Source organism: Seriola dumerili, unplaced genomic scaffold, assembly GCF_002260705.1.
Source record: "Seriola dumerili isolate Sdu_G_001 unplaced genomic scaffold, Sdu_1.0 BDQW01000003.1, whole genome shotgun sequence".
NCBI classification, from domain to species: Eukaryota; Metazoa; Chordata; class Actinopteri; order Carangiformes; family Carangidae; genus Seriola; species Seriola dumerili.
In genome coordinates this window covers 16,811,606-16,835,617 of record NW_019174258.1, presented here as the reverse complement: position 1 = coordinate 16,835,617, position 24,012 = coordinate 16,811,606, and the positions used below count along the sequence as shown (strand labels likewise).

The following is a 24,012-nucleotide window of genomic DNA, read 5'->3' as shown; positions in this document are numbered from 1 at the left end:
CCTTGTCCAACTCATGGCCCATTTGAAAATCTTAAAAATGTTGGCCCCGTAACAATACAGAGACCAAATAAATTGTTTACAGAGCACTTTTTTTTTTTGTGACAATGATTGAACATTCAGGACTGAACTGAAAACTCCTGTTACTAACCAGCTGTCCATGTTGATTCTCCAGTTTTTGCCATGGATGTAATCTTTTAGTGCAAAATCAGACTGGGACAATGTTAGAGTTCCTATCATTGTCTTATCACAATGATGAGCCTTAATAGGAGAGAACAGTTTTTAATGCTTTTAAAGATCATTTCGTTTTAAAACATTTAAAAATATTATTTATTTTTTATAATGACATCTTTTCACTGAAATTGTACTGTTTTGTAAATGATTTGTCGGCCCACTTGCAATACCTTTGTGGCCCCCAGTGGGCCCCGGACCACAGGTTGGGAACTACTGACAGACAAACCAAAACATAACAACAACAGTTTGTGGTTTTTGAGAAAATTACATAATTATGGGTTATTATTGACAAATTACTGTTTATCCTTCTGCCCAGCCAGATACAGCCAGTTAGGTGTGCTAGCTGTTTACCCCTTTTATTATTATTATTATTATTATTATTTATTAGATAAAAAAAAAAAACTGTCTTCGTGTTTCTTTCCCGGCACGTACAGTCTGTAAAAGGTTTTTTTGATGTATTGTTGTCATCATAACGGCTGTGGCTCAGGACGTAGAGCGGGTCGTCTACTAATTAGAAGGTCAGTGGTTCGATCTCCGGCTCCTCCAGGCCACATGTTGAAGTCCACAAGAAGTCCCAAGATACTGAAGCCCACATTGGCCCTGATGCCTGATGGCTGTTCCATCAGTGTTTGACTGTGACTGTATGAATGTGAGTGAATGTGGCAAGTATTGTAAAGCGCTTTGAGTGGTCAGTAAGACTAGAAAAGCGCTATATAAGTGCAAGTCCATTTACCATAATAACACGTCTAATTTGTCCATGTGTTTGTGTGAAGTAGCTGCTGGCTGGAGCTCCGTTTGGAACGACGAGGAGTAAAACTATCCCCAAGGAGCATCTGGCTTCAGCGCAGGACCTGGACACCATCTGGTCTCTTGGGGCAAGCCTCTCTTTCCTTCTTCTGTCAATAGCAAATGACTCACAGACACAATGGACCATTATTCCATCATACTTTATTGCCTCCAGACCTCTACTCCAGGGCCAATTTAACCTCATCTTCTTCTACAAGTTATGTAACTTTAGAGTCAGAATAATACTGCTGGCTTGTAAAGATAATCATTATTGTCATTATCGAATCCCTACGTTAGTCCTATGTTACTCTAGATGTAGGTGATTTCCTTGTCATGTCATCATGTGCTGTACATCCCAGTGTTTGCTGAGAACATGTGTTGTATGTGTTTGATCTCCACAGGGCTACCTGCAGTACTCTGTGTTATTCTATGGTTACTATGGCAGGGTGAGGAAAATTGGCAGCGCCGGGTACCGTTTGCCTCTCGCCTACTTCCTGGTTGGGATGGCGGTCTTTGCCTACAGTTTCATCATCCTGTTAAGAAAGTAATCATTATTCCTTTTCAACTTACACTGATGTGATAATGATTAGATGATGTAATATTATGATGTAATGCTTGAGGTTCGTCAGGTTTTCAGATCACATCTGTTTAAGACAATAACTATACTACAGCTCATTGAAAGGTGACACAGTCTAATGGCCTGGTCACACCTGCATTTCAAACAGCAAAATTAAGGAGTAAAATCAATTATACATTCATACATTTACATACAACAGACATTTTCACTGGATCTTTCTGTAATAAAATTCTGTAGATCTGAGCTGATCACAGACTTTGAGCTCTTTTATTAGCTTATAAGAATTTCTGATGAAACAAAGTTTGAGTTAAGGTTTTCTTAAAATCAAAACACCCTTAAGTCTTCTCCTTAAGGTTTCTGTAAAATTTCACTTGAATATTTAAGGTTTTCTCCTTTTCGTAAGAAAAAGAAAACGAAAACTAAAGGTTCCTCTGACTCTGTCTTTACTGCAACATGACTGAGTCGATGGTGATAAATGAAGAGGATGAACACATCCCGAGAAGAGTGGACGAACCCAATGGACACCTGACAATAAGGAACTGACTCTATTGACCTTCAGTCAGTTTTCGATTTGTCTGAATGATCCCTCTACTTTCCACAGCTCAACAGTCTCCATGGAAACAGTAGAATTTTACCGCTGTACAATCTCTTTCACTGCTGCAAATGTCTTAACTTTTTTCCTTAACTAAGGAAACCTTTTTAAGAGATTCTGTGCGACACCTTTAAGTAACCCCCCCCCCCCCCCCCCGCCCCCCCCGCGCCAGCTAAGGAGAAATTAAACCTTAAGTGTTTTACATAAGTAGAAAACTTAAGGTGTTTTCTGCAACCAGCCCTTGCTGTCTTCTGTCTACTGCTTATTCTGTAAAACTAGAATCACCTCAAGCTGTGGTCCTGAACTCACTCTATATATGGAAATGTGTATTGATGATGGTGCCAGAGGAAAGGTCACAAAATCATTTATTAGGATCATAAATATCCACAAAGTCCATGGAAATCTGGCCAGGATTTGTTCAGAATCTTGTTCTGAGCCAAAGTGTTGGACTGGTTGACTGACTGAATAATTGACATCATCACAACAACAACAACAACATCACTATCCTTAACATGTTGTTATTTAATGTTTTAATATATGTCCTAAATAATAATTCTGTTGCAGAATGGCCAAGAACTCCCGTCTGAGTCTGGCCAGCGCCTCTGATGAGAACTTCACGTTCTGCTGGAGGGTTTTCTGTGCCTGGGATTATCTGATAGGAAACCCAGAAGCTGCGGAGAGCAAGGGAGCCGCCATCGTCAACAACATCAGGGTCAGAGACACACACTACACAAGCAATGGACTGTACATATCCATTACACTTCCATGTAGCTCTAATCACCCTTTATGTTTTTGCATTTCTGTATTCATGTATCTCCAACACTTTTCATGCACAGAATAATTTAGATCAGAATCACTTACATGTGATTCCGAATGTTTTTCTGCACAGGAAGCCATTGTCGAGGAGCAGGAAAAGAAGAAGGATACCAGTTTGTAGGTGTATTTGCTATGTGTATTGCTTGTTTCTGTGCATGTTAGTGATCAGTGTTCCTCCTGTTGTGTCAGCTGAAACAACCAAACAGTGACTCCACAATCCTCCGTGCTTGTTTTCATATCCAGCTGTTTTACAATAGGCTGCATGTGAAATCTCTACAGTCTATACACAGTGATGTTTACTGATCCTGACATAAGTTATAGAAGCAGACAGTAAATCACTGGAGTGTCAGAAGATATTAAAATGAGATAAATGAGTGCCTTGTATCCCCCTTCATATCTCAGCTGTCACTGTATCGCTTTGTCATACGAGGTGAGGCTATAAGATAATGAGTCTAATGCTGGTTCCACTTTCATAGTCTCATTATTTAATATCCACAATTTTTTTAACCAGTTTTTTTTTTTTTGTTGTGTATGTGTGTGTGTTTTAAACTATTTCAGCATTCACTGTGCTGGTGGAAAAAGTAAGTGAACCTTGGATTTAATAACTGGTTGAACCTCATTTGGCTCCAATAACATCAAAGCAGAGCTTCCAGTAGCAGCTGATCAGAGCTGCTCAGTGTTCAGGAGGAGGTTTGGACCGTTCTTCTTTAAAGAGCTGCTTCCGCTCAGATTCTCGTGTCTGGTGTGAGCAGCTCTCTGAGCTCAGTCCACAGTATCACTACTGGGTTAAGGTCTGGTCTCTGACTGACCCACTCCAGAAGGTGGACTTACCCTGATGTTTTGGGTCATTGTCCTGCTGTCCTGCTGTCATCAGTCCATGAAACATTTTCCCAGTAGCACTGTGGAGCGTAAAGATGCTCTTTATAAACTTCAGGGGTGCAACAATGTGTTTTTGGAGAGCAGCAGCTTCCTCTGTGGTGTCTGCGGCAGGACAACATGCCCCATGATGTGTGAGTGCTCGACTCATGAGCAGAGATGTTAACCAGCTCCAATGATTCCTTGAAGCCTTCAGCTGTAACTCCGAGCTTCTTTGTTAACGTTACTGATCATCTGTGTTGAGCTTTTGGAGTCTTCTCAGCTGGACGTCACTTCTAGGGAGAGGAGCCACAGAGCTGAGTCATCTCCAGCTACAGACAGTTTGTGTGACCGTGGACTGATGAAGATCTAAACTCTTTGAGACGACTCTGTGACACTTTCAGCTTCGTGCTAATCAACTACTCTTGTGTGAGTGTAAAGTGTCTAACACACACCCCCGATCTTCTTTCATTGACTGGACTCTGATAACTCCTGACTCAGCTTCTGCTGATGTCATTAGTCGAGGGGCTCACAGACTTTTTACTGCCACACTGTGAATGTTTGAATGATGTTTTCAATGTGGACAAGAACAAAACTAAGATTTGTGTGTTATTAGTTAACATAGATTGTGTTTGTTCATAACTGTAACTTGGATAAAGATCAGACCATATTTAAGGACAAGTTTATACATAAATGGAGGTAATTCCAAAGAGTTCACTTACTTTTTCTTGCCACTGAATATGTTTTTTTTATACAAATTCACTTTTTTATATTCGTCCACGCCTGCGACAGTCAGAGCCAGAGTCATGTTTTTTTCAGGTTGTCCGTTGGTCATGTTCTCGTGGACACAATATCTCAGTAACGCCTCGACACAACTTCTTCAAATTCGGCACAAACATTCACTAGGACTAAAGGACAAACTGATTAGATTTTGGTGGCTAAAGGTCAAAGGTCACGGTTAAAGTGACCTCACAAATCATGATTTTGGCCTTGTGAACGCAATATCTCAAGAACTCTTCAAGGGAATTTCTTCAAATTTGGCACAAATGTTCAATGGGACTCAAAGACGAACTGATCAGATTTTATTGGTCAAAGGTTGAAGGTCAAAGGTCAAAGGTCAAGGTCAATGTGACCTCACAAAACACTTTTTAGCCATAACTGATGACACAACAATTATGTCCAAATTTCACACAAATGTTTAATACCTTATATGACTCTGAATAAACAAGAATGTAACCTGAAACTAGTCTGAGTTGCGTCAAACAACCGTGAGGCAGTAATTCAATTTCTTTTTTTTTGAGAAGTGGATGAACAGTGTCTTTTTTGAAATACTGTGTCTTTCCTGATTTTGGAAGATGAAATTTGTGCTCTCTATCTGATCAGCGTATTTCTGTGTGTCATCAGGGCAGTTCTGATCAGTCTGCGTATCTTAGCCAACATCCTGGTGCTGCTGTCTCTGGCCGGCAGCATCTACATCATCTACTTTGTGGTGGACCGTTCTCAGAAACTGGAGCAGGAGAAGCCAGAGCTGACGCTGTGGGAGAAGAATGAGGTAGCAGAGCAGAGCAGACATCATCGTCCTCATCGTTCCTCATCATCATTAGTGTGATTAGATTATCCAACATACAATACAGCTCCAAGGAAAGCAGAGGCAGAAACTGATCCAGTGGAAGAAGCTTCCATCTGTCAGTGACATTGTTTCATTCACTTCAGTGGGCGTGCTCTTCTATCAACCTGAGAACCAGCACAGTGTTCAGCTCTGGATCCAAATATTGATTAGAAGTCATGCACTGTAACCATTAGAGCAAAATGATTTACTTCTGATATATCTAATTTAATCTTCAAACTATTACACAGGTGTGCTTTTATGGCACTTTATATGTCAACAAAGTATATTTGTACTAAATATTACTGATGAAGTTGTTTTGCACCGATCCGAGTCATTTAATATTGAGTATCAAAGTTATTAAAGCAACCACATGTTTATGTTTGACAAAACCTGCATCCATGCTATTCATGTTTTTTTTTTGTTTGTTTGTTTTTTTTTACAAAATGACAAACAAAAAAATATTTTATATGGTTCCTATCACTGGAAGCATTGGTTATTATTTGTTTTTTTAACAAAATAATTGACCACAGCGATGGGCTGTTCATCCAAAGGGATTGATTCAATGACCCGCTCTGCCTTGGCACTGTGTTGAGGAAATTTCTCTCTCCTTCTCAAAGTCTGCTCCAGTGTGTGTTGCCTCTGTGCAGCCTCTGCCTGAGTTACCTGAGTGAACTCCCTGTATTCCTTTAGTGTTTATATTTTAGGTGCTGTAGTATTGAACGCAGCTCTGTTACTACCTGCATGCTGCCACAAATTGTGCTCTCCGTTTACAGCACCTGTGTGACAGCTGACTTAAACAAACAATCGGGCTTAGTTTTGTGCTCAATAAAGCCGATACCAATAAAAATAAATATTTCCTTACAAATCATTTCATCTGTATGATGACACATGTTCATAAGTTCCCAGAACACAAAGTGATATCTTCCGACTGCTTATTCAATTTGAGCAAAAGTAAAAAAGAAACAAACAAAGATATTCACTTGACAGGAAACAACAAGTGTTTTAAAGCTGCATGTGACCAGCACATAATTATGGGTCTTGCTGACGTATTTAACTTAGGGCTACTTTGGTTTTAATCTGATGACATGCAGTTCACACCTTGTCAGACTGCTGACTGCTGAAAGTCACTCAGACACATTTAAGTAACGAGGTGCATATTGGAAAGGGGCTGTTGATATTGATATGTAATCAAATTTTACTCAGTAGTACAGATTATGAAGCTAATTTTTTGGTACTATTAAGATATGAAATGCCAAGCTTTACCAACTAATGTTTGATAAATTATGAAAAATTGTATATTATTGTAATTGTATATTATAAATATATATATTAAATCAGTTATGAATACTGTAATCAATTTTCTATAGTTGGTTAACTAATTGTCTTATTGCTTCATGTAGGTTTTGCACTTTGTTGCCCCAAAATGACATTGAAAGACAATATATGTCATAAGTGCTCATGTTCTGTTTGGGCTTGTTTCGATACATTGAAGTTACATTATAACTACACAGCACAGTATTCATCAACTGATGTCAATGTTCTTGTCACACATAGTGAAGCTGATAAACACGTTTTAATCAGGATCAAATCTTTCCCAGAAAAGGTAAACAGAAACAAAGGGAAACATCTGTTGTATGGTATGATAATAATTTACAGTTGAAATCTTGTTTCTCAAAAGGAAGAATCTTGCAATACACCCTCCATGTAAGAGACTTTCATCATGTGCCTTCTTCTCCATCCAGGTGAGTGTGGTGGTTTCTCTCATCACCATGATTGCTCCGTCTGCCTTTGAGCTGGTGGCTCAGCTGGAGATGTACCACCCACGAACCTCGCTGCGATTTCAGCTGGCCAGGTAATCCATCACTCACATCCCACAACTGCTGCCTACTACAGCATTAATTACATACAGTATAACACACCACAGGCCTTACTGCACACTAACACTGATCATGTCTTCATGTGTTTATAGAGTGCTTGTTTTATACCTGGGGAATCTCTACAGCCTCATCATTGCCCTCCTTGATAAGGTCAATAGTATGAGCTCTGCTGTGAGTATAATAACTAATAGTAACTATAGAAAACAGAAAAATGGCTTTTTGACAATCTGGGTTTTATTTTTATAGATCTGGCCATCATTTGTTTCACAGAAGAGTGGGATGTGGGAGATTCATTTGAGATGCCATCTAAGTCAATATTAAATAAATACATAAATAAATAAATACAGCTATGAAATAAACCCTTAAATAAATACAATATAATGCATGAAGAAATATGTAAATCAATGTAAATATAAATATATAAGTGAGCCAATAAATAAATAAATAGCTATATAAATAAAGGAATAAATACATAGATTTTTTCTTTTAAAAATGATAATTTTCTTTATTTAAGGGGACTTTTATTGTATAATTCCACATTTATCTATTTCAGGGGACTTTTATTTCCAAATTCCACATTCATTTCCCAGCTCTTTATTTTCATCTGTTATTTTCAAATGAAGGGGCGTGGCTATCTCACAGATTCAGACCAAAGCATTAATTTATAAAGCTATTTATTTATTTACTCACTTATATATTTATATTTATATCTATTTATATATTTCTACATTATTACCTGATTTTTTTCAATTTCAGGACTCATGTTATAGCTTTATTTATTTATTTATTTATTTATGTATTTAGTAAATTAATATTGATTTCAATGCATTGCACATCACCCATGATAAAATCAGCTACATTCCTGAGTATCTCGAAAAATGGCTTTAGCGTAGAAATAGTCTGGTGGGGCTATGAAGTAAGTGATCATATGTTCAGAGACCCTCTCTTTCCAGAAATAATGTCTAAGTTACAGTTGCACAGTGTCTTTGGTAGAAAGTGTAAAGTCTTTCGACATGTCACAATATCAGCAGGTACAAACTGAAAAATCTGTATGTTTTGTAATTAGAGCGAATCCATTAATCGTATTATTCATGTGAGATGGTGATGAAAACCGAAGTGGGATGTCCATGTTCCTCTTTGATCACTGAATTTGCAGCAAGCCAGTGTTGGTGCTCACATTTTTTTCTGTGGTCTTCAGTAAATGCACATTGACAATGTTCACAATCACTCTTTTAACCACAAACAGCTAAAGCTAAAGCTACAGCCTCATCAATGATAGTTGTACCAATCTTTAATAACAGAGAAAACATGTTACTTGTTTTATGTGCTACAGTGATTTATTACATTTTATTATTTGACGTTAAAGGAATAGCTAAACATTTTGATTATTTACATGTATATTGTTTTCTCATGTCTGTGTGTTAAGAGATAGAGTCAAGACATTGTTAGCTCAGTATGAGCACTGGAACTATGGTGGCCCTGAGCGTCAAAACACAAGAACAGAACATTTCACAAAACGTATGTCTGCAGATGGGCAGGAAGTGATTTTCTATGAAGGAGATGTTTTCAAAAGGTTTGAGTCGTTTACAGTTGCTCAAATTGAAAAACACGAGTAATACACGAGAAGCCATGTCCTGACTGAGACTCTGCACTCATCACACAGACATGAGATTGATGCATCTGCATTGTTAGTTGTCCATAGAGGATTAGCATAGCACATAGCTGGTGATGGATGCTGCCACATTTGTCACCCAGGTCCCAGTGAGTACAGGTAACTGGTCTGACTTCAGCTCATTCCTGGCCACCATCTCTCAGCCTGAGGTAGACTCCAGCGTCTCCACCCTGGTGTCTGAGATCTCTGTCTCTGAACATCGCAACAGCACCATAGCAACCATTGCTACAGTGCTAGAAGTCACCAACAGCAGCAGGAGCAGCTCCGCGACCGTCTCCAACCAGACGGCTCTGTTTGAGAGGAACACACGCTCTCAGCAGGACCAGTGCTGGGAGACCTACGTCGGACAGGTTCTGTCTTATTGTTACACACTTAATATTCACTTGGCATGTTTCTTGCCTAATCTCCAATAGAGAGGAGGCCCAGTGAAAACTGTTGAAAAGTCATACAAATTCCAATGACTGTTGAGGTGGAGCTACATTCAGTTTAGATTAGGGAGCATATCTGAAAGTGGAGAATGGTGAAACCTTGAAAATCTGCAGTGTTTGTGACATACAACATGTGGTAATATCTTTTCCACATGTGGTCTACATGGTACCACCTGTTGCAGCATGTGGTACCATATAGAGCACAGGTGATCCAATGTAGGAAACACATGTGCCCACATGTGGAAAACATGGGAAATTCATGTGGTTTCGAAAAAAATCTAGTACAAAACAGAAACATTTGCCCATGGGAAGGAAACACAGTGTACAACTGAGGCTGAAGGGCCTTTTTAGGGTTTTAGGATTTAGGTATCTTGGAGCTGAAATTGTATTTTGTACATGTCGTGACTTCAGGAGCTTCTGAGCTCATAAGGGTGTCCCATTTTCACCCATGGCTATTATCATGTTTGTGCTTTATTTGATTTGTGTGAAATAAAATGATGATGATTATGCTTCTGGTGTGTCTCCAGGAGATGCTGAAGCTGTCCATCATTGACATGATCTTCACAGTGGCCAGCATTCTGCTCATTGACTTCATCAGAGGTTTGGTGGTTCGCTACCTGAGTGACTGCTGCTGCTGGGATTTAGAGAGCAAATTTGTAAGTTGTACAGTTTTGTGTTATAAAAGAATTAAAAGCACAAAATGTTGTTTTCACACTTCAGTTCTTGTACAGACTAAGTAAACGAGATGTGTTAATTAGTGAGTTTTAGAGGTTACCTTTGAACAGAGGCAATCTACGTAGATGCTTCTCCCTGCTTGAAGTCCTTGTGCTAAGCTAAGCTAACCAGCTGCTGGGTGGAGCTTTATACTAAACAGACAGATCAGAGACTATTATCCATGAGATATAACTCTGCTCCACCAGAAAAGTGAATAAGCGCATTGTCCAAGATGATGATGTTCTGATAAAAGCCAAAAGATATTAGTGTTAGACATGTTAGACTTTCTTAGAGAGTCATTTGTACCAGTTCTACACATCAGGAGAGATGGACAAAGAAAAGTCAGACTTCTTATTTTCTTTTCCTCACAGGAGCCATGAGGTTGGCTAGAGTTTAGGCAAACAGGCTAACTGTCCTTTTGCTTCCATTTTATCAATTAACTTGTTGCGTATTCTTAGTGTTCCATAAAATAAATGAATTGTGACATTCTATTAAATAGAAATATGTCCTTTTAGGCAAATTTTCTCCCAAACACAGCCTTGTATATTTGGCATCTTTGGGAAGTTTGGGATTGCCACAAAAATTTCAAACAAAGTTATTTTAAATTTTAAAAGGTTTAAAGTCTGCTTAGCTACAAAACTTGTTTGCCTTGGCTAGTTCAAAAGGTTAGAGTTCCTCATCAGATGTGTTTTAAACTCTGTAAATATCCTCTGCTATGATAAATATTTTGTTTAACATGGTTTTCCCACATAAAAAGTCTCATCTCTTACTTCCAGACTGAGAAATGTGGATCAGGCCTTGAGCCCCGCCCACCACCTGCTGTCTCCAGGTGGACAGGTGAAAGAGCAGAGAGTATCAAGATGGTTAGAGGAGGAAACATCAGAGAGACTCAGCCACATGTTTGAGCCTCAGTCAGACCCAGACTCAGATGAGGAGTCTGTTGAGACCAGAACCAGAGACTAGCAGACGGATCAGAAAAGAAAACGTAGTTAGCATCTTTTATTTGTTTATGTTGTTTGTTAGCTTGTAACTGGCAGTGGCTGACACAGTGTTAGTGGTTGTGCTAATGCTAACTCTCTCTCTCTGTACTGACAAGGTTTGGCTGGCTGAATCTGTTTTTATGAGACTGTCATTGGTTCACTGCAGTTCAAGGTGGAAACAGTCATGGTGTTGATGATTATTTCTCTCATCATATATCTTGTTTTATATAAAAACATTATATGGATGTTAACAAGGTCAAACCCTGGATTTTCAGAGGGTCTTTAAGTTGCTCCTAATGTGATGATCTGACAACATGATTTTAAGCCCGATTTTGAAGTCGCCGATGGATTCTAGAAATCACAGAAAAAAGCCCCGATCAAAGGCAAATCGGTGGTTGATCAGCAAACACCATTCACTATGTATGAACTCTTCAAAGAGCCGATTATTGAGGGTCACTGACCCGTCACATATGGCGACCAGATATCTGGCATGCTAAAGTCGCTGATGAGCTACAGCCAATGAGAGCGCGGGGCACGGGATGAGGGCAAAGAGGCAGAAACCCAGAAGCCTACAACAACAACAGGCTTGGCGGAAAACATGGCACAAAAGCCTGCACGGTGGACTCAGGAAACTGAGCAGAATTTAATAGACCTTTGGCAGGAGCACCCATGCCTGTTTGGCGTTTTAAACGTGTCCAACCTACAGCAGAAATAAAAATGTTTACAGCCTGGTACAAAAACAGTTTGGATCTCTAAAGTGAATTTCCCGGTGACAGCAGAACGAACCACTACAAGCTTCAGAATTGCTTTTCAGAAACATTTGGGTGATGTCACGAAGACAACAGCCATCTTTATTTACTGTCTATGTGACAGACACACCTGTTGCAAAAGAACACAGGGTCAAAGTGAGACGCTCTCTTGGGGACATTGCCTTCTCATATTGGTGTCCTGCTTGGTTATGTGGTGTTCGACCATCCTGCTGACATCCACAGTGTCTCCCTGAACCCAGTCTTATCATGCATCTATTTATATGCGGAAGGCACAATAATATAGTTAGTCAGAATACATTAACAAACACACAAGCTTTTCAGTATTTGAAACCTTGCTGCTCTTGCAAGCTATGTTACCTACGTTTTTTTTACACTGCTGTCATTCAGATTGAAAATGAAATCACTTACCTCCAACTCTCTCTGTGGAACAGACAATCCATACTTCCGCTGTGCGCCAATCCATTCCCTCACCCATATTTTTTTCTTTTTCTTTTCTCGTGTTTTTTCATCACAAAGCATTGTTCAAACAAGTAGTGCTTGTTTTTGTCTAACCTCCATTTTTCGCGAAGAATTGCATCATTTCAGAATGTCATTTCCCATATTACTTCTCACTGATCTTTTCGTGACAGAACGTTGTTTTGGAGACCAGACAGACTAGCTGGGGTGAAAAGTGTGTAGTCGCCACTCAGTCATGTACTATGAACTCTTTACGACTTCAAGGCTGCCCGATGCTAGAATTGAATTTTTCAGGCATCGGTCTGTGAGTTTTAGTTCCTTGTCCTGACACTTTATTCACCTGGAACTCACCTGACCCCTACCGTGATTTTTGGCCTTTCTTGTCTGGTTGTACTGTCTTACATTGTCGTCTTATCTTGTATTTTCAGTTAGTTCTGTGTAGCCTCTTACAGCTCTGTTGTTCTGTGTAGCCCCTTGGTCTTGGAGGGACATTGTTTCTGCATTGGCTGTATACGGTTGTATCCTGTATCCTGTATCCCTAAGGATTTTCATTCTCACCACCAACACTCAGGAAAAAGTGATGAATATTTTTGTTTCCTGTAAGACCTGCAAAAATCTTATGGTTGAAAAAAGCAAAAGAGGAAAAAACAACATAAACAACCCTGTATTCATGCTTTTCTTGTCTTTCCTCAGCCTGAATATGGAGAATTCAAAATAGCTGAGAATGTCTTGCATCTGATTTATAACCAAGGAATGATCTGGTAAGTCTGAAAAACGCTCTATAATAAATAACTGATAGAATGAAACTCTGAGAACATATCTCTATGCAATCCCATTATATCAGCACTGCCTTGTCACTGTGTGTGTAATAGAGGATCCAATAGTTAATAGTCTGGCTGATGCTGACCAGTCTCCATGACCCTGTTTAGAGGACTATGGCCCTCTGTAATCTCTCCATTGCACCTTTGTGGCTGCCCCGACTGTATTTCCTCAACTCATTTCAGAAATGTCGCCTTGCAGCAATGAACATAATGAAGTGAAACCATGAGCCAATGGATATAATGTCTTTTATATGGGGTGTGACCGAGATGTGTGTGTGTGTGTGTGTGTGTGTGTGTGCGTGTGTGTGCGTGTGTGCGTGTGTGTGGCCTTGTTTTACTATACTCATGGAGAGCCCACTATACTAGTGATGTCCACAAGTTTAAATGTCTGTCTGAGGGTTAGGACTTGATTTTAGGGTTAGGGATAGAATTAGCTTTAAACTACATTCAGGGGTCAGGACGGGTTCCACAAAATGAACTCCCTGAATTAAATCTGAGGTTACAAGTCTTAGCATTATCTTAGATTCAGATCTAAGCTTCAAGTCCCACATCAACAAGATGATGAAAACATCATTTTTCCTCCAAAGAAACAGCTAAAGTACAAACATTTATAAACCAAAAAAGAAGAGATTGATTCATGACTTCATTTTCAACTCGACTCAATTACTGTGATGCCCTTTTTCTTGGCAAAACTACTGGCCAAAAAAAAAACACTGAGACTTCAGCTCAGTCAAAACACTGCAGCTCGGCTGAGAACCAGAACCAAGAGGAGAGAGCACATCAGTCCAGTTTAACTTCCTGTTACCTTTAGAATTGATTTTAAGCTCCTCCTCCTTATATACAAAGACCTTCATGTGCAAGCACTAAGCTACATTTTAGCTCCCTTGATAACTATAGACCTCCAGGAACACTGAGGTCATCTACTGCTGCTTTACTAAAGGTTCCAGAAACATCAGGGACGCAGCTTGTGTCAGTTCCAACCCAAAGCTGTGGACAACACGACCTGTAGATATCAGAGAAGAAGAAGCTCACTGAGTGTTTTTAAAAGAAAGATAAAAACTTTATTTCTTCACTTTAGCCTTTAACCAGCTCTGAAACTTTACACTTTGCTCAGCACTTCTTTTACATGCTGTTATAAATATTGATGTCTTACTGATTTTATGCTTTCTTTGTAATAATTTTTTGAATTACTTATTTTTACATTTATTATGTCATTATTATTCCATCTCATTTTACGTTTTACATTTTTTTATGTTCATTTTATATCTTTCATGTGAAGCACTTGGTGCAGGTCATTTCTTTGTTGCAAAGCACTTTGTGCTTTTTCATATGAAAGGTGCTATACAAATAAAGTTTATTATTGTTATCATTATTAAATATAGTAAGACAAAAAAGTAAGACAAGGATTTGTGTGTGTGTGTGTGTGTGTGTGTGTGTGTGTGTGTGTGTGTGTGTGTCTTACTGACTTCTCTCATTCTTTCCTCAAGGATGGGAGCGTTTTTCTCTCCCTGTCTTCCTGCCTTCAACGTGTTGAAGCTGATTGGTCTGATGTACCTGAGGAGCTGGGCCGTCCTCACCTGTAACGTTCCTCATCAGCAGGTGTTCAGAGCATCCAGGTCTGACCAACACGCACACACGCAGTCTTAAGTACCTTTTGAGGACATTTTGTAGACTTACATTCATTTCCTGGATACTTACACTAACTCTAACCATTACTTAACCTTACACTAACCTTAACCACTGACTCAAAAATCTGCCTTTAGTCTATAACACACACACATGTATGCTTGTTTATGGTTATATACCAGGAGGCCTACCTGTCAAAAGTTTGAACACACCTCCTAATTGAATGGTTTTCCTTTATTCTTATTATTTTCTACATTGTAGAACGATGCTGAAGGCATCACATTTAGGAAATAACACACATGGAATTATGAAGTAAACAAAGAAAGTGTAAACAAAGCAAAATGGTTCATATTTTAGATTCTTCAAACTAGCCACCTTTTGCTTTGATGACAGCTTTGCACCCTCTTGGCGTTCTCTCCACCAGCAAAGTGCTAATCACTGACCATCATTCAGATAAATGCCACAACATCAGCAAATACAATCAAATAGTGAGATACTGGCAGTCTGTCTGCTTTATGTATTGTTATAGCTGTGAAAGAATACAGATTGTGGCATGGTGGTGCAGTTGTTTAAGCACTGTTGCCTCACATGGTTCCAACCTGCTGAGCGCCTGGTGCATTTCTCTGTGGAGTTTGTATGTTCTCCTCGTGTCTGTGTGGGTTCTCTCTGGGTGCTCCAGCCTCCTCCCAAAGACCTTCAGGTTAATTGTTGAATGTGAGCGTGAATGGTTGTTTGTCTCTACATGTCAGCTCTGTGATAGACCAGTGACCTGTCCAGGGTGTACCCCGCCCTTGCCCAATGTCAGCTGGGATTGGCTCCAGCCCCCCCGCGACCCTCCATGGATAAGTGGTGTAGCTGATTGATGGGTGAAAAACAGATATATTACAAATACATCTATAAGATAAAACGAGATATGCCCGTATTGAAGACCAGAAGGGAAATTCAGGTCTTACAGCAGTAGACAACATATTTATATATACTCACATAATATAAAAACAGAATTTTAGAATTTTTTGCTAAATCATCAAAAAGGAAAAAACAGAAATGTCACATTGACATAGGTATTCAGACACTTTGCTATGACTCTTGAAATTTAGTCAGTTTTTCATGATCATCTCTGAGATGTTTCTACACCTTGACTGGAGTCCACCTGTGGTAAACTCAGCTGATTGGACATGATGTGTAAAGACACACGTCTGTCTATATCAGGTCTCACAGCTGATGATGCAGATCAGAGCAGAAACTATGAGGAGGAAGGAGCTGCTGCAGAGCTCAGAGACAGGACTGTGTCCAGGCTGAACAACATTTCTGCTGCATTGAAGGTTCCTGAGAAGAACAGTCTCTATCATTCTGACATGAAGAAGTCTGGAACAACCAGGACTCCTCTAGACTAAAGAAACTTCCAGAAGGACAACCATCACTGCAGCTCTGCACTGAACTGGGCTTTATGGCAGCGTTTCAGGGCTGAAGCCTCTCCTCAGTGAAAGTTTTCAAAAGAGCAGCCAGAGACTCTGAGACTGTGAGAAACCAGATTCTCTGGTATGATGAAAGCAGGACTGACCTGTTTGGCCTCAGTTCTAAGCGTCATGTCTGGAGGAAACCCTAACTCCCAGCTAATCCAAAGGTGTGGCATGTGTGGAGCTGAGATTTACCATACCATGCATATCAGTTTGTGACAAGCATACAGTCACCCACCTGTCACTCAAAGAGGCCACGCCCTCAATTCTAGACCTACATAAAGTCTTAATGAAATGTAAACAGGTGAGTTGAATAAAGTTTTTTTTGTACCAGGCTGTAAACATATTTCTGCTGTAAAATTGGACATTTTAACATGGCAGTTTACGGGGATTGACTCACTGTTGGAGCCAGACTCTAGTGGTCATTAGAGGAACTGCAGTTTTTGCTTCCTCAGTGTTGGCTTCAGTTTTCAGCTTCAGAGGTTGATGCTTGGGTTGGCTTATCTAGGAAGAGTCCTGGTTGAGTGAATACTCAAGGTCAATGGAATATTTCAGTTTTTCCTTTTTTAATACATTTGCAAAACATTTCTAAGTTTTCTGTTTTCACTTTGTCATTATGTGTTATTCAATGTAAGATTGATAAAATATAAGATATATAAATATGCTTTTATTTTTGCATTAGACTGCAACATGACATAATGTGAAAAGATTGAAGGGGTCTTAATACTTTCTGAATGCACTGTAGCTTAAACTAAAAGTTAAAAGACAGGCATAATCATACACACATGAAGAGGGGGGTACATAGAAATCTTTGGTCTCACACACACTCTCAGAACAAAAGGATACACTCTGTGCATGTGATCCTTCATTTGACAAAGATGAAACTGCATCATCACTGCTCTTAATACGCATACACATATCAATAGTCATTTTGTAACTATTTTTTGTCATCCCTTTTCATTTTCCTGCTCTGCTGTGATTGTGACAAATCAGTGTGTAGTCCTACATCTTCCTATACATACACACACACACATACAGGCCTAAGGCATTCAGCCCACTCTGATTTATGTAACAAGGCTGTCATTGCCTCTTTCAGTCCTTATCAGTCACTCCCAGATGTGGTGGAAAATCCAAGCAGCCATACACACGCGCACACACACACACACACACACACACACACACACAGACACACACACACACACATACACATGCACACTTCATGTGAGCCATTAAATGCAGTTCTGCTGGAGAGGAGAGAGATAGTAATAATAAAGCTTTTTTTTTTTTTTACATCTCCTACTCATAATTAAGGAGTGCTGGGACACTTGAATGTATTTAACACTGACAATATTTCTGTTGGTGATAATCTGGATTTTTTTTAGCATCACTGAAGTCATCTCGTGTTCCTGCCTTCAAATGAGAAATGCAGCAGCTAAAATGGGTGAATTGTTTGCCAGTTGGTTGCTGCCTCTCTCAGGTAGTAATGCACTGGTCAAAGCTGAATAATGTTCATAACACACACACACAAGAGCATCACACCCAACATAACAATACATTACTGTATTAACTATTAACTTTGTGACTGTCTCAGTGAAAACATGCGGCGGTGGGGCTTCATGGGGATTGTTTAGTGAGTGACTGTGGTGCTCTGCCACATCAAATGGACACATTTAGTACCACCCTTTAGCTGCACTTCCCCAGGCTATAAACTAAACATGGTGGCACCCATGTCCTCTGTTGGACATTGCCCACCAGCTTGACACAATGATTGGCCTGAAGCCACATGACCACAGGCCCAACCCACCTTTGATGAAGCCCCATGGGCAGATATGTGTGTTCATATGTTCACATATGATTGGCTGTTTTATATTTTTCTGTGTTACACCTATTTTATTTAAATGTTACTTGTTATATGTTCTGTGATGACCCTGATGAGGGCCACAAGCCAAATGTTCATGTACGGCAGGTGTTGCTGGAGCTCTGACCTTGCCGGACCTGTGTTTGTCAGGACTGTCTCCCATGCTGCTCCCAGCAGCAGGATCGGCACCTTGGACAGTGTCACGGTGCACAGTCCTAACCCTCCTGTCAGTAGTATTGCTGTCAGAATGCAGTGGCAACAAATGGATTAAGCCCTTCTCAGTGTTATGTGGAACGACATGCTTGTGGTGCTCCATTCAGTGATTTGATGAATTATTCCATCCATATCTTTAGCCCAACACAATAATTTGCACTGGGTCGGGTTGGGGGGGCATCCAAAACATCCATAGCCCCCGGGACCTACAGTAATGTTAAGGCGCCGTTTGGCAGCACATTCATGAGAGCAGCAGGTGAAGCAAGGGATGGGACTCCCCAGTGCACTGGCATTTCAACACTGAACGAGGATCACAAAACTTTATTTTCTTTTGACAACATGAAAATCTGAGATTTTACATCATGGCATGACGTTTCAGACACGGTGCAAAATCCCATGGTCAAAATCTCATGGATGAAACACAAGACTTGATGAGTCTGAACTAAAACCTGCACTGATGAACATTTTCATCAGCTGACATAGGGCGAGGGCGGGGTATACCCTGGACAGGTAGCCAGTCTATCACAGGGACATATAAAGACACACATTCACACCTATGGGCACTTTAGAGTCACCATTAAACCTAATAAGCATGTCTTTGGACTGTGGGCGGAAGCTGGAGTACCGAGAGAGAACCTACGCAGGCACAGGGAGAACATGCAAACTCCCACAGCCAGGCCCAGGGTTTGAACCAAGAACCTTCTTGCTGTGAGGCGACAGTGCTAACCGCTACATCACCATGCCTATCTGATAATCTGACTGATAAAAATCATCTAGGATGCGTCTGCCAGAGTGGAGCACATCACACAGCTCCCTAAATCACTGCTCTGGCTTCCTGTGTGTCAAAAAAAGATTTTAAAAGTTTAAAAAATGGTCTTGGGCCTAAACACATCTCTGACCAACTTGTACGATATGAAGCATCCAGACCCCTCAGGTGATGTGGGACAGGTTTACTCAGTGTTCCCAGAATCAGAACCAAACAAGGTGAAGAAGCTATTAGTTTCTCTGCTCCTCAAACATTGCTATTTGCTGCAGCTCACCAGTAAATCACATACATTACATCTGTTTAGTCTTCCTGCCTGATCTTATGTATTTAAATATTTTTATTTGTATTTATTCAAATTACTTCTTATTGTTTTTAAAAGCTATTTTAATGTCATCTTAATGTTCTATTTTTAATGTATTTCCATGCCTTTGTAAAGCACTTTGAACTGCCTTGTGTCTGAATGGTGCTGTATGATTAATTTGCCTTAACAGTGGTGAACCCGCATGAATCATCATACTGTAAATGACACAACATTCTGGTAAATGACTGGGTAAAGACAGCTGGTGTATATACTGTGAGCTGATAATGGAATGGGAAACAGGGGAGGTGGAGGTGGACTAACTGGTTAGGGAATGAGAGACAGGTGAGAAGGTGGGACTGGGGAGTCGGTCGGCTGAGAATGGGGTGGGGGGGTGGAGGGAGAGGGTCAGGAGCTGGGCAGAATGGTAAAAATAAACAGGGCTGGAACAGGAATCATGACAGCCTAGCAACACAAGTTATCTGAAGTAGATGAATGGGGTGAATGATTTTACAAATATTCTTTAATTGAATGTTTTTCATATGAACTTGAATTTTCAGCTGTGTTTTACTGAATTGTTCAGCAGAACTTTAAAAACAGGAGGTTTGAAAACAGACAGGAATATATATATATAATACAATTGTTCATTTTAACACTTCCATTGCTTTCATTGCGTCGCCTTTTTTTCAGATCAAACAATTTCTACCTGGCCATGCTGCTGTTCATGCTGTTTCTGTGTATGCTGCCCACCATCTTTGCCATCGTCAGGTACAGACCGTCCCAGCACTGTGGACCATTCAGGTAAAGACACCGCTTAGATCGTATCAAAAGATGTCTGTTGTTTAAGGTTTTTGTACAGTACACATTTATTTACTGCGATGAGAATGAAAGACAGAAGTGAGTTTCTTTCTGGCCTCATATCAGCAGCAGACATTAACATGTCTACAAAAAGACCCACACATTTCACAACTTGTCTTCATTCCAACTCACTAAAAAGATATCAATCAATCAGATCAAAAATCAATCAATCAGATCAAAGATCAATCAATCAGATCAAAAATCAATCAATCAGATCAAAGATCAATCAATCAGATCAAAGATATTCATATCTTATACAGATATATAAAATCTCTGGGGCAAACATAATACGTCCAAGGACGTCTCATTTAGCCTAGCTTAGCAGAAAGACCAGGAAATTGTTAGCATGGCCCCATCATAACCTATCCAGCACCTTTTAAGCTGCTGTACAACACTTTTTAATTCTATCTGTTGAATTTTAACAGGTATACTGCACATTGACAAGCATCACTTGAAATGTTTTTCCTCTTAGTCTAGATTTGGTTGATGTGTCGCCCACATTTTAATTAATTTATGAATGAACCCAAAGCAATATTCAAGGTCCGTGTGTTTACTTTCAACCTTGCATTTCAATCTGCATTTTTGTAAGAGTTGCTCATTGCTTACATCACACACATGAATATTATGTAACTGAACAAATTGCTACAGTGTACAAAATGATGTAGTGTATACTGTACAAGGGTTTAACAGATTAATTGTGTAGGTAGTCAAGGACCTTGTCAGTGGGAATTTGTAGGCATTCCCAAGTTGTGTCTACTGTGTCCTTCAAGCTGTGCAATGGGCTTTTAAATGTGTTTTTAAATGTGAAGCAGACAGCTGTCTGTTTTGGAAGCAGGCTGTTCTTAAGAAGGTTTTGGTTTTTCTCACTTAGTTCAAAAGGTACTAGCCTTTAGCTTTTCTGGTCTTTCAGCTTGGATATGAATGCAGGCTACTTGTGTTTGTATTTGGCAGTCAAGGTAATGTGACAAGTTGGTGATGCCCAGGAAACTTGCTAGATATTGCTGTTTGTGTGTTTGTGTAATTAACAGCGGAGCTGCTACCTACACCCTTGTGCCTGGTTGTGTTTATATTGTTTAGATGTTAACATGAATAAAAGTATTTAAAATATGTGTTTCAGTGGCCAAGAGAAGATCTATGACATCATCTCTGAGACAGTGGCCAATGACTTCCCCCTGTGGTTCAGTAAAGTGATGAGTTACATTACCAGCCCTGTTGTTGTGCTGCCAGCACTGCTGCTGCTGTTGTAAGACTACACACGCACACACACACATGCGTGCACACACACACACACACACACACACACATGCGTGCACATGCACGTACACACACACACACACACACACACACACACACACACACACACACACACACACACACATATACACACACATATACAAATAAGTGGTGTAGTCTTACAACAGCGCAAGAGTGCTGGCAGCACAACACAGGGCTTGGTAACTGGCATTGTTAACTCATTCATGTTACTGCCACACAGGGGGAGTCTTGCACTTGTTAGAGATGAATGTGCATTCATATGGATCTTGCTGCATGAGTATATGGCCACTACTACATCATGGATGATAGAATCGCTTCACATTCTTCACACAGCATACCTGAAATATGGACATTCCACAGACTGTTGATACTGATCTCGAGTGAGCCTCAGTTATCCAATCAGAAGCCTGACTTGCAGGTCGAGAAGGAGGCCTAGCGCAAAGTGCTGTCGTACTCAACCTAAAGTCAGGTGGTTCGTTTGGCTAGATTTTGTAGCAACGCTGCTGGCAGGGGATTAATTATCCAGAGTGAGGCGACCCTAGTATCCAGGCTTTTGAACCACTACCGTTGCTGGCTGCGGCACGTAGCCGTCGCTGTCCGAGGGCCCGGTCTCCCGGCGATTCGGGGTTTGATAAGTACACAGCGCTTTTAATACTGTTGAGCGATTGTGTTTCTTTGATATTTGATTCCCAGCTTGCTCGGAATATGAAGTGGAGAACAAGTCCAGATTCAAGTCCTGTTACTGGGTGGGACTGAGCTAAATAAGTGTATGTGATAAATTGAGCTTTGAGGAGTAGCAGTAGTGAGGAGAGGTTGAGGGTGACAGAGTGCGACAGTGTGATTGCTGCTGTGCGTTTCTGTGAGTAGCTGTCGATGTTGTGGTAGGACTTGACTGGTCTCTGTAACTCGGTCAGTAGTCCTTGTGTGCTTACTGTGCTATAGCGACATTTTGACTTCGACTGTGGAAGATAGCTCTCGCTTCGATAGTCTATGAATCCTAGTATCCAGCTAATGCTACATAACACAGACCGACTGGCGTGCGACCTCATTCTATAACGACGTTACTAACATCGTTGTCAGCCACAGGATAATCGGACGAGACAAATGTGCGCATGAAACATGTAAGTTATATTAGCAGTCACAAGTTCATGTCACGACACATACGACACAGTCTCTACGCATCCAGAAAGATGTAAGATGGGTACAGCCGTCTGCATCTACTCACACCCGATTCAGCATATGCATCAGGTGAAATACAACAGTAACTAGAGGCAATGCAAGTCTTCGTATCAGCAATGCTGAACACTATTTCATACACGAGATAACCATCATAGCAAAACATGGTGTCATGACATCGTCAGTAAATAGATCAGTTTCTAATGTGAGTCGACATACTCGGTTTTATTATATAGTTACGTTACTTGTAAATGGGTAGACACAAAAATAATCTCTTGAATTGCTGTGTTTTATCATTCACTAGTATACTTAATGATATATATTATAAGTCAGTCTTCACCATTGAACTGACCAAATACAAACCACAGTAGGCTGCAGTTCATATCAGCTGAAAGACCAGAAAAAGCTAAAGGCTAGTACCTTTTGAACTAAGTGAGAAAAACCAAAACCTTCTTAAGAACCCTGCTTCCAAACAGAAGCTGTCTGCTTCAACTTTAAAAACACATTTAAAAGCCCATTGCACAGCTTGAAGGACACAGTAGACACAACTTGGAATGCCTACAATTCCCACTGACAAGGTCCTTGACTACCTACACAATTAATCTTGTATAACCCTTGTACAGTATACACTACATCATTTTGTACACTGTAGCAATTTGTTCAGTTACATAATATTCATGTGTGTGATGTAAGCAATGAGCAACTCTTACAAAAATGCAGATTGAAATGCAAGGTTGAAAGTAAACACACACGGACCTTGAATATTGCTTTGGGTTCATTCAAAAATTAATTAAAATGTGGGCGACACATCAACCAAATCTAGACTAAGAGGAAAAACATTTCAAGTGATGCTTGTCAATGTGCAGTATACCTGTTAAAATTCAACAGATAGAATTAAAAAGTGTTGTACAGCAGCTTAAAAGGTGCTGGATAGGTTATGATGGGGCCATGCTAACAATTTCTTGGTCTTTCTGCTAAGCTAGGCTAAATGAGACGTTCCTTTTAAGAGGCGGCGACGGAAGCGAGACATCTGACCGGGTGTATTTAGATGCGCATGTGGGAAATCTGTACGTATTTGTTTGCCCCAGCAAGGCGATTTAACGTAATAGTGCGCAGTATTCGACGCGAGTTAGCGATGTGAGATGAAGAGAGATAGTGAATATCTTTGATCTGATATTTCGATCCTGTTGATTGATTGATTGATTTTTGATCTGAATTGATGATCTTTGATGCTGAGCGTCGGTAGCTCCACGATGTAACATAGGATTTTTTGAATCTGAATTGATTGAATATCTTTTTAA

The 24,012-nt window shown here is 40.1% G+C and overlaps 1 protein-coding gene across 1 annotated transcript in view; it reads left to right on the top strand.

Moving 5' to 3' along the window:
* Positions 1-24,012, top strand: part of tmc3 (transmembrane channel like 3) — a 49,847-nt gene that overhangs the window by 20,941 nt on the left and 4,894 nt on the right. The window contains exons 6-19 of the mRNA XM_022742160.1: positions 1,008-1,106; positions 1,419-1,561; positions 2,751-2,898; positions 3,076-3,119; positions 5,262-5,409; positions 7,209-7,318; positions 7,436-7,514; positions 8,901-8,916; positions 9,106-9,365; positions 9,971-10,099; positions 13,057-13,124; positions 14,672-14,800; positions 20,093-20,203; positions 21,378-21,503. Of these exons, the coding sequence (XP_022597881.1) occupies positions 1,008-1,106; positions 1,419-1,561; positions 2,751-2,898; positions 3,076-3,119; positions 5,262-5,409; positions 7,209-7,318; positions 7,436-7,514; positions 8,901-8,916; positions 9,106-9,365; positions 9,971-10,099; positions 13,057-13,124; positions 14,672-14,800; positions 20,093-20,203; positions 21,378-21,503 (1,610 nt within the window). The remainder of the gene's footprint in view (positions 1-1,007; positions 1,107-1,418; positions 1,562-2,750; positions 2,899-3,075; positions 3,120-5,261; positions 5,410-7,208; positions 7,319-7,435; positions 7,515-8,900; positions 8,917-9,105; positions 9,366-9,970; positions 10,100-13,056; positions 13,125-14,671; positions 14,801-20,092; positions 20,204-21,377; positions 21,504-24,012) is intronic.